The 15,829-nt window shown below is 39.4% G+C and overlaps 1 protein-coding gene across 3 annotated transcripts in view; it reads left to right on the top strand.

Annotated features, from left to right (window-relative positions):
• Nucleotides 1-15,829, top strand: part of WDR7 (WD repeat domain 7) — a 367,702-nt gene that overhangs the window by 269,258 nt on the left and 82,615 nt on the right. For 2 of the 3 annotated variants that reach the window (XM_044242906.1, XM_044242905.1), the window contains 2 exons: nucleotides 1,443-1,592; nucleotides 2,423-2,505. In XM_044242906.1, the coding sequence (XP_044098841.1) occupies nucleotides 1,443-1,592; nucleotides 2,423-2,505 (233 nt within the window). Of the gene's footprint in view, nucleotides 1-1,442; nucleotides 1,593-2,422; nucleotides 2,506-13,256; nucleotides 14,074-15,829 lie in introns of those variants that run through there. The other variant, XM_044242907.1, reaches the window with a different exon arrangement.

Here is a 15,829-nt window from a genome sequence, read left to right as displayed (position 1 = left end):
GTTTTTCCTGTAGCTATGATGAATTTTTAAAATATTAAATAAATACCTCTGAGTCTGCCCTGATAACCTGAAACCTACTGGGCCTGTGTCTGCCCCAGAGCCATCCTTAATAGGCATGCAGCAAATATTTGTGACGTGAAGTTAGTTAGAAGGGAGGAAGGAAGGTTCTAATAGATTGTATGGGTTAATAGGAGGTGGTGGGACTCTGAATTCATACTTAAAATAATTCTGTAGAATAAGGGGGTGTGTTTTTCTGATAGTGCGTAGTGTTACAGTGAGGTTACACTGTATTTAAAGTATGCACATGTATGTTATATACCTATAATTTAAAGGTATATATTTGTATGAAGAACATACATGTATATAAATGAACAGATTTCTTATGTAATAGAAATAAATATATAAATGAACATATTTATTAGCCATGGAATTTTTAATCAGTTTTTAGTCAGTTGAATATGCGTTGATAGTAATATTGAATATATTGAATAAAGCTTACATCAGTCTGACCACATATATAGGTCCTATAAATGCCAGCCATAAAACTGCCTCTTTAAAGAATAAGCAAGTATTTGCGTTGTGTTCTTGAACTTAGTTTTCACCATTTATGTATGAATATTTTTAAATGAACTGTTAGAATAGCCATGGTTTGGATTAATTCTACTCCAGCATTTGGTTAGAAAGGTATTTTTAAAATATTTTAATGTTAATGTTTTACCAGTTACCACTTGATCCCTACATTCTTAGTGTTCTAATATTTCAGTGTAATAGTTCACAGTTATTACCTTGTAAAAATAAGTTTTCCACTTCACTTAGAGTTTTAGAGTGAGATCCTGAAGTATTTCTCACTGTCCCCTTCCCTGTCATGTCCCATCAAGTGTTCTTTCTCCTCCAAATGATTAAGACTTACAGTTTGTACAGGGAAGAAAAATCACAGTAAACTAATATTCTTTACAGTGCTTATTATTTTTGGAGGCACATTCATTCACATTTCCCAGCCTCATTATAGAGCACCAAGAATGGTGCCTGGGACACCGGAAGTCTTCTATAAACATCATTTACTATTATTACTACTTGAGGGCAAGTCTCATGCTTCTTACTCGCTGGGTATCTCCTAACCACTGTCCACCTCAGCACCACGTAGACCAAATTCACAAACCTTCAGTCTGTCTTTGGAAAAATGTCACAGTAGTGTTGTATTAAAGCCTCATGGAATACTCAGGAACTTACAGAATTTTATTAGAGGATACTTACTGAGTTTTTATTGTACTAAATACTTTGTTTTGCAATCCAAAGTGTTTTCCGACCCACCCCAAGAAAGTTGTTCTGTTGATTCTCATTTTTTTCCCCTCCTGTATTAACAAAGGAAAAGTAAATGAGTGGCTAGAAATGCCAAACAATCTAGTGTCAGCCGTGTCTCCAGCATTGAAATGTCTTCACAGGTGCACAGACATACAGCTCTTGCAGCAAATACCCAGTCGCAACAGAACATGCACACAACAACTCTTGCACGAGCTAAAGGGGAAATTCTGAGAGTCATTGAGATTCTTATTGAAAAGATGCCCACGGATGTTGTGGATCTTCTCGTGGAGGTAAGGATATCCACTTTAAATGTTAGAGCCGCAGCCCAAGTTAAGTATGTCCACGTAGTAATATAAATCTGCATTTTTATTTCCAAAGAAATAAAAGAAAAAGAATCCAAAGACTTATCTACAGGACAGAAAGAGAGATAATTAAATGAATTAACTTTTGAACCATTTCTAGGGGCCTTATTTAAATCTCGTTAAAGATCAAAATGAGGGGAGGGTATGTGCTTTTGGGTAAATTGGAAGGGGAGATGAACCATGAGAGACTATGGACTCTGAAAAACAATCTGAGGGGTTTGAAGTGGCGGGGGGGGTGGGAGGTTGGGGTACCAGGTGGTGGGTATTATAGAGGGCACAGCTTGCATGGAGCACTGGGTGTGGTGAAAAAATAATGAATACTGTTTTTCTGAAAATAAATAAATTGGGGAAAAAAAAAAAAAGATCAAAATGATTGCTGTGTACACTTACCCGTCATAGGGAAGGGGTCTGTACTGGAATAATTTTTAAAGGGTGTGTTCTCTGTAATGTCTTTCATTATAAATAAAGCATGTAGAGTGCTCGAATAAAAGCTACCTATATTGTACATAAACATGAATTGCCTTTGAAGTCAACAAGTCTTATTTCTTTATTTTAGTGCTCTTATGTTTCTTACAGATTAGGGAAAGAATATCCTGTAGTATTAAGTAACTATACCGTAGCTTTAGTAAATATACTATAGTTTAAATGCTGCACACTATCTAGAATTTTCATGCAACTGAGGCCTAAGTTAATAATTTGAATTTTGGAAAATTAAGTATTTTTGAAATTAATTTTGGATTTGCATCTTTTCTATAAAGGTTATGGACATCATTATGTACTGCCTTGAAGGATCTTTAGTTAAAAAGAAAGGTCTTCAAGAATGTTTCCCCGCCATCTGCAGGTAAAGAAGCCTTCCATAGCATGCAAAATAAATAATTTTTACTAACAAATAATTTTGAAAAAATTTTTAACGGAGTGAATTTGTAGTATTGCCCAGTTAGAAAACCAGTTCTGAATTACTATCTGCTTACTTTCTGAAAACAATTTAGGCAGCTCATAGTCAAAAACACAGCTATAATAGAACCAGTATTTGAAATTGATGAGATTTTCTCAAAACTTGAAAAAATGAGTAAGAGATAGCATCTGTTGAGTATGTGTGTGTCCTTACATTCATCACTCAAATTAACAATTACATTACAAAAGGAAGAGTTTAGGAAGCTTCTTTCTGACTTAGGAGAGAAGGTATACTTTTCAGCCAGGGGAACATTTCTACCACATTTTCACTGGTAAATTTTATTTTTAATATAAAGGTAGCATTCTTCATATTGTCCTACCAAGTGCAGTTGTTTTCCCTATGAGATAACTGGCCAAGAACAGTTAGAACTGAAATAATAATGTTGCATATGTTGAATATAACCAATAGTTTTAGACGTATATAACATTTCATTGTTAGGAAATGAAGGTTTTTTAAATGCAGTAGTGTTTATTTTCCCTTTAAAATAGTTTTTGGTTCTCAAAATGTTTATAGCTTGGGGTACATTTTGTTAAAAATTTTTTTACCTCCAAGTGGTTGTTAGAAATAGTGCTTAAATCTGTTGAAAATCATTGTTTCTGTAGAAAACAGAAACACCAGTTGTCATAGTTACATTTTTCTTTTTAAGACACATTCAGTGATCTCCTTCCTTCTGTTTGCTCAGTTCTGCACACATACAGTAGTGACAAGCTTCACTTCAGACTGGAAGTTTCCTGAGACAGGTGATGTCGTATGACACATCGTTATGTCTTCCGTATCTCCTGGCATTTGAGCAAGTGTTTGCTGATTGGGTTGTACTCCCTGTGTCTTCTAGTATCTCCCTCCATATTTATCATAGACTTTATACTGTAGCCACCTCATTTTGGCGTTGCTGAATCATGCCACCCAGAAATGAAAAACAGAACACCCAAAAGGAAAAGATTGTGCTGGAATATACATGTGGGCAGATGTGTGTTTTCTTATGGTACAGATTACATGTGTGAGAATGCAGGCATTTTTTTTTTAACATTATGCCACGTTAATTTTGGTTAGTTTTTGTTAGAAATTGTATGTATAAAATCTTTTCATGCCGTAAACTGATGACAGTATATGTAGCTGTTAACTGTCTCAGTAAGTTGTTCTCTAAGGAAATGCCTGTGCAGAAATGGACACTGGAATGTCTCTTTATAGAGGTGACGATTACTGTAGAGCTGAGAGCTAGCAAATGTTATAAAGGATTCCTTAGAGTGCCGGTCTTGGGGATGTAAGATAAGCCTCCTGGAGGTAACGTGAGGAAATCGTCCAGTGTTTCAAGGGCCTGTCTGCCCTTGCTGGAAGCCTGCCTCCCCAGTTAGCGGCCCCCTCAGTTCCTTAGGTCACCCTAGTTTGCTGGTGTCCACTCTTGTTTGCTGGTGTTTCTTTGCCGGAGAGTAAGGGTTCTGCTGGGAAGCTAAGAGGGCATGCTCAGTACCCGGTTATTTTGATCTGGCAGAAAACAGTTGTATTTTGTTTATTAATTTGATAACATCTATTGAATACCTACTGTGTATCAAGTACTAGCTAGGCCCTGGGGATAAAATGATGAATAGGATGATATCCTCAGGGAGCACACAGGGTCTAAAAGGGTAGGTGATGATTAAGATAGATAATTCCAGGGTGCTGTGTTATGTGCCAGAGTAGAATTCCATACCAGAGACAAGACTGGGCAGTAAATGGCAGTGCTTAATTCTGGGTAGAGGAGGCTTAGAATGTTTCACAAAGGAGAAAGTATAGTAATAATAATAATAATAGAATCTTAGAAAGTTTCGCAAAAGAGAAGGCAGACTAATAATAATCTCCTTTTATTAAAGGAGAAACATGTTTTGATAACAGTAACTGCCAAGTAGAGAGAAGGATCCGTGACGCACAAGGGTTTGTGTTGGTGGTGATGGTGGGTTCTGGAAAAGCTTCACAGAAAAGTTAATGGAGCGAGCTTTGCAGAATGAACCGGTGTGTGCCGTCTGGAACTGCAGAAAGAACTAGATCAGTAAATGTCTAGAGATACAAAAGGATATAGTGAACTTTGGCAAATTCTAGTGGCCAGAATGCAGGTTGAGGGTGGACATCTAATGTGGTGTCAGAGGGTGGGGCTTTGAATTCCATATGAAGGAGTTTGACCGTCATTCTCTAAGCATTGGAGAATCAGCAGAGTTTAAGTAATTCTTGGGCCAGAGCGAAGTTGATAAGACCTAATCTTAGGAAACTTCAGACTAATACAAGCAGTTGTTAACTATGAAATTAGGTTAGATGTTATATAGCTGTGAAGATAAAAGCCACAGAGAGCCAGCCCATAAACATGGGAAGGTGATTAACAATATAAGGTCGTTGTGAATGCTACATGTTAGTTGGAACAGGCAGTAAGTTATGGAGGACTGCAGAGAACATTAAGCGGAGATGGGGCCTCAGAAGGTTACTGTCTGATGCCTCCCTGCCTACTAGCTGATCTGTACTTGGTTGATGAATGTGCAACAAAGATGTCAACATAGCAACAGAAGTTAAAATTCTTTTACTCCATCTCTGCCGTGTCCATGCCATTGTTCTGGGTGCCTTACATCACCTGTGAGCCCCTGCTTGTAAACGTTTTTCACTAAATATGGAACTCCAGTCAAAGTCACTGAAGTGAGTATCTGTGGTTCAGTCATGTGGTATTTGTTTTTGCAATCTTTATATAATCTTGTAGTCTTTTTGTGTGTGGAATTTTTCTTCTTTTCTTTCCTTTACCCTATTTATTATTTTTTTTATTTTTATTTTTTCCTTTACCCTACTTTAAACATGCTATGGGTTTTAGCTTAGGCTAAGCTCTGTCATGTTGTGTTGCTGTATACTAGTATTCAGTTGTTATGGTCACTAGATCAGATCATAAAAAGGTGTTTAAAAACTTCATTACATATTCTTTAAATGAAATATTTTAAATGAAATATTCTTTTTAAATGAACTACTCATTTAAATGAAATATTAAATAAGCACCTAGTGGAATGCTCATCATTTAGATATTCTGAGAATGTTTGTTTCCTGTGGGTCTCTCCGTCTTAATAATAAGGCGAAAAACCAAAATGTATGTAAGAAATTGGTCAAAGATTTGAAAGTATTTTATATGCATACAGACTACAGAATGGAATTATTATTTTCATATATGTAAAAAAATTGGTTTCCTTCTCAAAATAATAATTTTTAGTCAGTGTAATAAAGGCGATCTTCATATCTCAAGTTGTATTACTTTAACTAGGAACTAATCTAGGGTCCCAAAGTCATTGAATATTTAAAAATCAAAAGTACTCTGACTTGGGTTATACATAAAATTCACAATTTTCATCTATTTTTGAAAAGAAAAAAAAATCTTAAAAAATTCACAATTTTCTGTGAGTACTAAGATGAAGGAACATCATCAAATGCTGAATAATCCCGATAAGGGTTCTCTTGGTTTTTGGTTTGGTTTGGTTTTTAAAACTTGATCAGTGGGCTTGTGATTCTGATACACACCTGTGTTTTGAATTTTCTATTCAGGATTTTAAAACCTTAACATTAACATTTTAACATTAAATTGGTAATTTCTCTAAGCTCTTCTTTATTGTTGGAAGTTTGGCAGCCTGTTTCTCAGATTGCCTGAGATAATAAAACTTCCATTTTATTGTTATAAAAGTCTTTGGTTTTAACTTAGGCTGATCTCTATGTGTTGTTAAATACCAAGAGTCAATTTGATTCCATTTTTCTTATTTATTCATTTATCTATTCAGGTTTATTTCATGATTATATGACTCCATATGTAATTTAATGAGTAGTGACTTCATCTACTTAGTTATACTATTAACCGAATTTCTTTGTCCTCTGATATGTTTATTCAAAACACGTTAAAGTTTAAGCTACAATTTGTAAATTCATTGAAAGAAAGAAGGAGTAATACAAAAAGTTTGATTTACCCAATTTGGTTTATATAACACTTATAAGAAGTGTTAAAACTTCTTTTAATATCTTTTTTTTTAAGATTTTAGTTATTTATTTGACAGAGAGAGACACAGGAGAGAGGGAACACAAGCAGGGGGAGTGGGAGATGGAGAAGCAGGCTTCCTGCCAAGCAGAGAACCTGATGTGGGGCTTGATCCCAGGACCATGGGATCATGATGGAGCTGAAGGTAGACGCTTAACAACTGAGCCACTCAGGCGCCCCCTTTGAATTTCTTCTGCTTGAAAGTAGAAATGCATTAGGACACAAGCCAGTAAAATTTGACAGACATTCTTTCTTATCACTGATCAAAACTCACTTGCTGATACTAAAACATGAGGTTACAGCAATGCATCAACGCATAATTTGCCAGAGATAAGCCGTTAAGTTCAAATCTAAACTTAGCAGCTGATGTGCAGAGAGGCACAGACCATCAGTACCTAAGTCACAGTGTTCATAAGGTAGCAGAGTTGTTCAAAACAAACATTCCTCTTTATAAGCCTGAGCTCTACATGCAACTGAGAGTCCTCATGTAAAAGACATACAGTATGTGTGTAGCTTACAGACCCTGTAGTTTTAGAGGTTTTGTGACTCTCAAGAACGTGTTAGAAGGATGCTTACACAAATAAATATTTTTTTTAAGATTTTATTTATTTATTTGACAGAGAAATTGAGATAACAAGTAGGCAGAAAGAGAGGGGGAAGCAGGCTCCCTGCTGAGCAGAGACCCCGATGTGGGGCTCGATCCCAGGACCCTGGGATCATGACCTGAGCTGAAGGCACAGGCCTTAACCCACTGAGTCACCCAGGCGCCCCTACACAACTAAATATTAAACAAAGTACAGCGAGCACTTACTGGTTGAGAGAACTAAGGACACAGGGGAGAAGTGATGTTTAAAAATGTACTGAGGGCTCACTCCCAGTTGGGCCCTCTGAATAATGATCTCCAAGTGCAGTTCCTAGACCATCTTCAGGAGAATTACCTGATTTCTGTGCTCCACCAGAGAGACACCTCCTCAGACTCTTACAAAGCCTGGGACACTGCATTTGGCGGCCTCCCCTGATGATTTTTAAGTACCCTCAAGTTTAAAAATGAGTACTCTAAAATCCAAAACCAAGAAACACAAAACCTGAGTCATTGTGCATAATGACCATGTTCTGTTATATAAAACCTTGGATCCTTGAATGCTTATTTGCTTCTATATTGAATAAACTCAGAGGAACACAAAGGAAACACCTGAAGACATTCCTTTACTTCCTTCGCTCTGGTGATGCCCTATTGGTTTTTAAAGAGTTGCCCTCAGACTGTATCACGAAATGCCTGCCAAAGATGTTAACTTCAAACTGGTCATTGATTGGCTTTTATCTAAAACTCAGTTGGAAAAAAACCAGAACACTTAGGAGCTAGTTTAAAAAACACACAGGCCATCCTTCAACTCAGGTCATGATCTCAGGGTCCTGGGATCCAGCCCCATGTTGGGCAGCACACTCAGTGGGGAGTCTGCTTCTCCCTCTCCCTCTACCCTTCCCCCTTCTTGTGCCCCCTCAAATTAATAAATAAAAATCTTTAAAGATAAATAAGTTTAAAACCTTTAAAAATAAATAAGTAAAAAATAAAACAAACAAACAAAAAAACCAAACACATAGTCCAATAATAGCAAAAAACCAAACCAGAACATGTGGTCCATTTATTCTTCTACATGTTTGAGTTTATATCTGTAGAGGAAATTACACACCATCAGAGAACTGCCTTGTTGGACCATAGTGTCTGGTCTCCTTCCCAGTTCTGTCCCCAAGATCTCTTCAGGACTACGCCTGCAGTTTTCATGGAGGAATCTTCCAGGAGAGTGTCTGGAGACGATGGCCAGTGCTTTAGTGTAGGGCTCGTGCTGACGTCATGCTTCTCTTTGCTTAGTGCCCCCTTCCATGAAGACTCAAGACATTTATTTTAAACGCGGATAACAAGCATTTTTTGTTTGGTCCTAAGGAACTAGTATGTGTTTTGGTTGTTGTTTTTTTTTTCCCACATAACCAGGGGGTTCATTTGAAAATTTTGCTTTGGCCCTTAGGCAGCTCAGAGCCAAATCTCTGCCTTCCTCTCAGTCGTGTCTCCCATCCCCCATTCTCCTTCCTCATCATCAGACCTCAGACCGCTCCTTCTCTTGTACCTTCCCCAGGTCCATGATGGAGTATGTGAATATGTATGTATGTATAGGTCTGTGGGAAATAGATGCATGTGTTAGTATATGTGCTGCCGAAGCGAGCACTAGATGCATGTGTTAAAGCTTACTTCAAAAGCCATGGCCACAAAAATAATTTTACACAGAATACCAACTGATTATTTTCTAAAAAAAAAATTTTTTTTACGATTTTATTTATTTATTTGACAGAGATCATAAATAGGCAGAGGCAGGCAGGGAAGGGAAGCAGGCACCCTGCTAAGCAGAGACTCATGCAGGACTCCATCCCAAGACCCTGGGACCATGACCTGAGCTGAAGGCAGAGGCTTTAATCCACTGAACCACCCAGGCACCCCTTGCTAAAAATTTTTTTAAAACTCCTTGTGTTAACTGAATGATCCTAGGTCTTCCTGGAGTAGTTTATATATCTGTAGATATTTATTTACTGGAAGATACAAAAATCATGTGATTTCAATTGCTATATAAACTTTATAGTCATGAATTTAAATATTTCCTAATACACATTAGTTCCACAAATCTTGTTAATAATATAGAAGTGTCTATTAATAATAGAAGAAAATTACTTAAATTTCAGTGCCCTTGAGAGATTATAGGACATACATCCTTCAAAAAGCTGATCCATAAAATGGTTCTGCCAGATTTTTCATCACTATAACAAATAAGGCTGTATTATTATATAGGAAATAAGGTGCCTTCCTTTTATAGCAGTAAGATTCTTGAAACATTGAATATTTATGTTTGTGAATAAGCAAAGTCAGAGCTACAACCAGTTAACTCATTGAAGACATGAATCCCTCCAGATTCTTGGTGGACTATTGGCCTTTGCTTTGCCTTTGTCAAGCTCCTAGATGATCGTCAAAGAGGCATCAGCTGGCACTCTAGGTCACTGTCGTTGGAGGCAGAAGTACTGAGGGCTCTCAAGTGATGTACAGTTAACTGCCTGGTTATAAATAATACAGCGTCCACAGTTAAACATATCCTAGACACAAAGAAAGTAGAACTAACTTGTTTCAAGGAGTGGAAGATAAACATCACTGGCGTTTTCCCAGAATTCCTTGTTCAAATACAGTTCCCAGGATGCCTGGGTGGCTCAGTCGTTAAGTGTCTGCCTTCAGCTCAGGTCATCGGGCTCCCAGCTCTGCAGGGCAGCCTGCTTCTCCCTCTGCCTGCCACTCCCCTGGTGCTCGCTTGCTGTCTCTCTCTCTCTGACAATTAAATAAATAAAATCTTAAATTTAAAAAAAGTAAAATAGAGTTACCAACTGCTGTGTTGCTGAACTTGGATATCCCCGTGAAGTCCCTCATATAACAGACCAGTCAACACTGAGCGTCTCGTGCCTGACTCAGTTTGATTAAGTTTCCTCTTTGGGTCACCGTCTAAACCCCGTGACTTATTTTATATGACTATATTTGATGCAGCAGCATAAAAAATCAAAGTGTAAAAATACACAGATGCTACTGAACTAAGAGAAAAGCAGTATAGAACATGTATGTATTACATAGACTGTTTTAAAATGTTTCTTAATTCATTTTGTAAAAATACTCTTTCGCTCGTCTCAATAAAAAATTGAGTAAGCTCTTGTAAGCTACTACCTGTGAAATCTCAGTTAGAAAGAAAGATAAAATACCTCTGGAAATAGAATGAAATTATAATGTTATTTTAAAATTTGAGGCTATCTTATGTTCTTGTGGACTAGTAGTGACATAATGCATAGCAAATAAAGGATTAGGGATTTTAAAATGAAATTGTAAGTTGATGGGAAAGTATGACTATACTGGAGATATAAAAGGTTTCAGGATTTTTTCATAGCAACAACTAGATACATGTGCCTCTAAATGCAATTTTTAGTCACTTGAGTCCTCAGTTACGCACGTTTTAAGAAGCTGAAGGGGCTTTTGGATCCACTTCCTTTATAGCGCCCCCTAGCAAGAAGGCGAGGGCTTCTCTGGCCAAACCCGTATGCTCCAAAATTCCCAGATAGATCCTTATTTCAAGTATTTTTATTCCCTTAAGTTGAGGCAATTGATTTAACATACAACTAAGAGTGATTTAATTTTTATGCCTTCTAAAGACTTGTCAAATAAACTCACAGATTGAAAAGAAATCCTTTGGTGGGCTCCGTCTCCGTTTTTAGTGAATTAAGTCTAAACACTTGGTGCAGACACTCAAGAACTGAGTGGAATAATGACACCAGCTAGGCCACTTCGTGAGTTTAGTCCTTAATTTCGTCGTAATAAATGGTGCCAGTTAGTTCACTGCAGCAGTGACCTTGCTGCATTATTTTTATAGGACGGCAAGCTGTAGATGGTTGAATCTGAAAAGGCCCTTGTGTTACCCATTACGTCTTCATCCTTCACTTTACGAACGGACAAGCATAAGAACATTTTTGTGCTGACAGTCGGATGACAGTGAAGCCCAGCTTTGCTGAACATATCTCACACTTGCTCTGTGCTCTGCAGGGGACAGTCCACAGGCATGGACTCACCAAGCGACAGCTGTGTCATCTCCTCAGAGGACGAGATGGCTCCTGTTGTGTTCCAGGCCCCGGTCTCTTCCTGCTGCATTCTTCATTCCATCCTCTTTCCCTTCCTCTTGGACTGTTCTCTCTAGAGAACCCTGCTCTCACATTAGCCTCTCTCCTTTCTGGCGCCTCATCCTCAGCCTGGAAGCAGGCTCTGTTCTCTCACTGAGCAGCCCTCCCTCCCCTCTCCAACTCATCTGTCTGCTTCCTGGCCTCTCATCTCTCCTCCTCCAGGAACTGGAGTCTGCGCTCTGCCCATTTTGTCACCTCTCGTGTCCGCTTGAGCTACTCTGCTCTGATCTTTGCCCCCACCATTTGCTCATCTCTCCCTCGCCCTCTCCCCGCCCCCTACCCCTTTATAGTTTTTTGATTGTCCAGTATTTTTCAGTCTTTGGTGATTCTCAAACCCTCTGGTCTCAGAACTTCTTAAATATTAAAGACCCAGAAGAGTTATTTGAAATACTAAATGAAGTTCATGTTGATATAAAAACATATTTTTATGAAAAATAACTAGTTTGCCAGAAAAATACTGAGAAAGTAGCATTGCTTAACATTTTTTCAGATTTCTCTAATGTCTGACTTAATAGGAGACAGGTGGATTTTCATATCTGTGCCTGTCTTTAATCTGTTGCCATATGTTGTTTTAATTGAGTATGTGGTGAAAAGTCTGGCCTCACATAGATACAGAGTTGAAAATGTTTCAATAAGCCTTTTTAATATAATTTTGCATCTTCTTCAGAAGTTCACCAAAACTCAACATGTGGTCATGTGATCATTTTTAAAGGTTAGCTACAATGTAGAATCTGTAATCATAATGAACTTTTCATGCTGTTGTATTAAACCTATTGGTACATCTTGCACTTTGAATGGGTCTTTCTTCCATGTATGACTTTGTAACATTATGCATTTGTCTTTGGAAAGTACTGGTCCCTGAGTTATGTAGTTGTCCATATATTGTCATATTGCAACACACAGTATCCAAAAACATCACTTTTGCTAATATTACTGCTGATCTCCTGAAAAAGCCAGTGTGTAGCAGGAAGCCAGAGTTCCCATTTGTACCTGAAAGCCTGAATTTTATCATTGGCAGCAAGTTCTGTCAGTTGTTTTCCTGGACAAGAATAAAGTAGTTGATTTTCAAGAAAATGTCTACCAAAAAACCAAGTCCCGATAACCACTGTTTGTCTTTGGGGTTATACTTTCAAGTACAAACAGCGTCATGTGGGAAAAACAAACAAACAAACAAACAAACAGCTGGTTTAACTTGCTCCTCGATCCCACAAGTGTTTCTCCCTGAGACAACGCTCAGATTGCTGCATACTGGAGGGCTTTCTGTGCCCTTCCCGTGTTGTCACACTGAATGTTAAAACAACAGGCGCTCAAGGGTCAGAATGTAAATAAAGTTAATAATTTTTGCTGCCTCATCAGGGACATTCTCAAGTGAAAATGCTTTGGGGTTTAGTTCTGCTTGCCAGCAGCGCGTGGCCATGAACATGTAATGGCAGCCAGTAGACCACAGGGCCAGCACCAGCACCATACTTGGCCTTGCTCTGACACCGGCCGTGCAGAGTCAACACAAAGAACAGATCGAGTGATACCTCAATATCTCACAGAAGTAGTTTTGATCTCACACACTTCCTAACAGGAACCTGAGGCCCCGAGGCGTATGCACACCACCCTCTGAGAACGGCTGATGTAGCAGAGCCTTTTGTTGCCCTGAAATGGGAAACTTACTTCTTCTTAATTAAAGCTCTTGCACACTCTGCAGCTATTAAATCCCCAAGATTGATAGATAGGTTATATCATAACCTTTCCCAGATCCAGTGCCCGAGGAGGAGGTAGGCTAGACTTCAGGAAGACTAGGGATTAGTTTTTCTGAGGCTCAGTACAAATCCTGAAATCGATCCTACTTACTTTAAAGGACCCTTCGCTTTTCTAGGGATTCCTGGCTCTTGCCGCAGTGCGGTGCCGCTGCTCCCGGAAGGGGGCCTGCTTGACCCTGGACTTCGTGTGTTACGCGCTGTGATACCGACAAGCTGGCGGCCAGACTTCCCATCATTTAAAGACTCGTGTTACAGATACTATGTTAAACGGGTTAGACCTGTATTCTCCAAATCCTAATCTCAAACACTGTGCTGAGAGCACCTCAGTGTTTTTTTTCTGCTCCTTGCATAGACCCACACGTATTTCCTCTCCGGACCTTGGTTCCTGCTATTCCCTCCTCCAGATCTTGACGTGGCCTGTCTGGTCTCCTCATTCACATCCACTCCCCTGACCTCCCTGTCTTGCACGGCCTCTCCACCACCACTATAACACTGCCATTTTATCTGCATCGGGCTGATGTCATCCGAAGTCACCTTGTCCATATTTGCACTTCCTCGTTAGGTACTTAAGAGCAGGAGCCCTGTCTGGTCGCTTTCCTGTTAACGTTCCCAGCACCCCTAGCTGTTGAGAGAACACCCCGAAGACCCTGTGCCCGCAGCGAGGCTTCACAGGACCTGCTGCTGGGACAAAGGGACAGGGCAGGCAGCTCCTTCACCCTCTCTCACGTCTGCCACCCTAGCCTCCTCTCTTCCTCAGCTACCTCTTCCCAGTCCTAAATCGCATCTCATCCTGTTGATTCCAAAGTTATCCTATAGTCTCTTCTTGGCAGCCTAAGCACTTACTCTGTATTTAGCTTGCTTTTCTTTCACTGAAACCAGATTCTCAAAGGTGTAGATTATGGGGCACCTGGGTGGCTCAGTGGATTAAGCCGCTGCCTTCAGCTCAGGTCATGATCTCAGGGTCCTGGGATCGAGTCCCGCATCGGGCTCTCTGCTCAGCAGGGAGCCTGCTTCCTCCTCTCTATCTGCCTGCATCTCTGCCTGCTTGTCATCTCTCTCTGTCAAATAAATAAATAAAATCTTTGAAAAAATTTTAAAAAAATTATTGAGGGCCCCAAAGAAGTTTGTTTTTTTTTGTTGTTGTTTTTTGTTTTTTTTTTTAAGATTTATTAGAGAGAGCGTGAGCAGGAGTGGCAGAGGGAGAGGGAGAAAGAATTTAAAGCAGACTCTGCATTGAGCACAGAGCCCGATGTGGGGCTGGATCCCACAACCTCGAGATCATGGCCTGGGCCAAAACCAGGAGTCACCTCCTGTGCCACCCAAGGACCCCGAGGACCCCAGAGAATTTTTATGTGGGTTATAACTATCAATATTTGCCATATTTGAAATTAAAATTAGGAAGTTTCAAAGTAATCTGTTCAATGTTCACATAAGTAATATTTTAATGAAAGATTATATTTTCTAAAACAAAGCAAATTAGAATGGCATCATTGTGGGTTTTTTCTAATCTACCACGTCTGCAGTAGAAGTCGGCCAGATTCTCGTATCTGCTTCTGCGTGCGATAGCTCACACCATGGGGAATCTGGATGTCAGCTACATGCTTGTGAGAAAATGAGAGTGAAAAGGGAAAATAGCATCTTAGTGTTCCTACCAAGGCGGGTCTGACACAGGGCATGCTTCGAGAACTGCTCTGAGCGCGCCTGGGACTGCCGGCAGTGGGACATGAGTTCTGGATTGTGGGGGGTGGGGGGGGTTCCTGCCTTTGTCACACCCAGCTGGGCTGCCTCGGACATGTCTGTAGGCTTCTGTTTCCTCCTCTGGAAAATGAAGGGCTTTCCAGTGCGTAATAACCTGCTGCAAGCTAGAGCCCGAAAGTGTTAAAATCTTTGCTCATTACTCATTTATTAATATATGATTACCAATCATCCTATCTCTTAATGAGATCTGAGACATGTTATATGCTCTTAATGTAAGGACGCTGCAGCTTCTTTAATGCTCTCCCTAAAATTCTTTGAAGTAATTAACTATCAAATCTGAACCAACACCAGATTATTTAATGAACAAAGGACTCAATTAGTACGAAAAATAAGTTAAAGGTTTTAAAAAGAAAACACAAGAAGTACCTATTTTATTACGCTATTTTTTTTAACCTGTTGAAGTTCTGTGGAAAAAGTCAATTAGGTAGAAATCAGAACATAGTTTTAACATAGAATCACCCTTGTGCTTTTTTTTTTTTTTTTTTAAGATTTTATTTTTTATTTATTTGAGAGAGAGAGACAGTGAGAGAGAGCATGAGCTAGGAGGTCAGAGGGAGAAGCAGACTCCCCATGGAGCTGGGAGCCTGATGTGGGACTCGATCCCGGGACTCCAGGATCACGCCCTGAGCCGGAGGCAGTCGTTTAACCAACTGCGCCACCCAGGCGTCCCCACCCTTGTGCTTTTAAAAGCCTATTATTTGTGGTATATCCAGACAATGAAATGTTATTCAGCACTAAAAAGAAATGAGCTGTCAAGCCTTGAAAGACGTGGAGGAACCCTAAATGCTTATTACCCAGTGAAAGAAGCCAATCTGGAAAGGCTTACATACTGTTTGATTCCAACTGTATGACATTCTGGAAAAGGCAAAGCTGTGGAGTCAATAAAAAGATCAGTGGTTACCAAGGGGGTTCGTGGGAGGAGAGCGTGAGT

Source organism: Neovison vison, chromosome 3 (genome assembly GCF_020171115.1).
Source record: "Neovison vison isolate M4711 chromosome 3, ASM_NN_V1, whole genome shotgun sequence".
NCBI classification, from domain to species: Eukaryota; Metazoa; Chordata; class Mammalia; order Carnivora; family Mustelidae; genus Neogale; species Neogale vison.
Note: the sequence above shows the minus strand (reverse complement) of the source record. Positions and strands in the feature narration are given on the sequence as shown.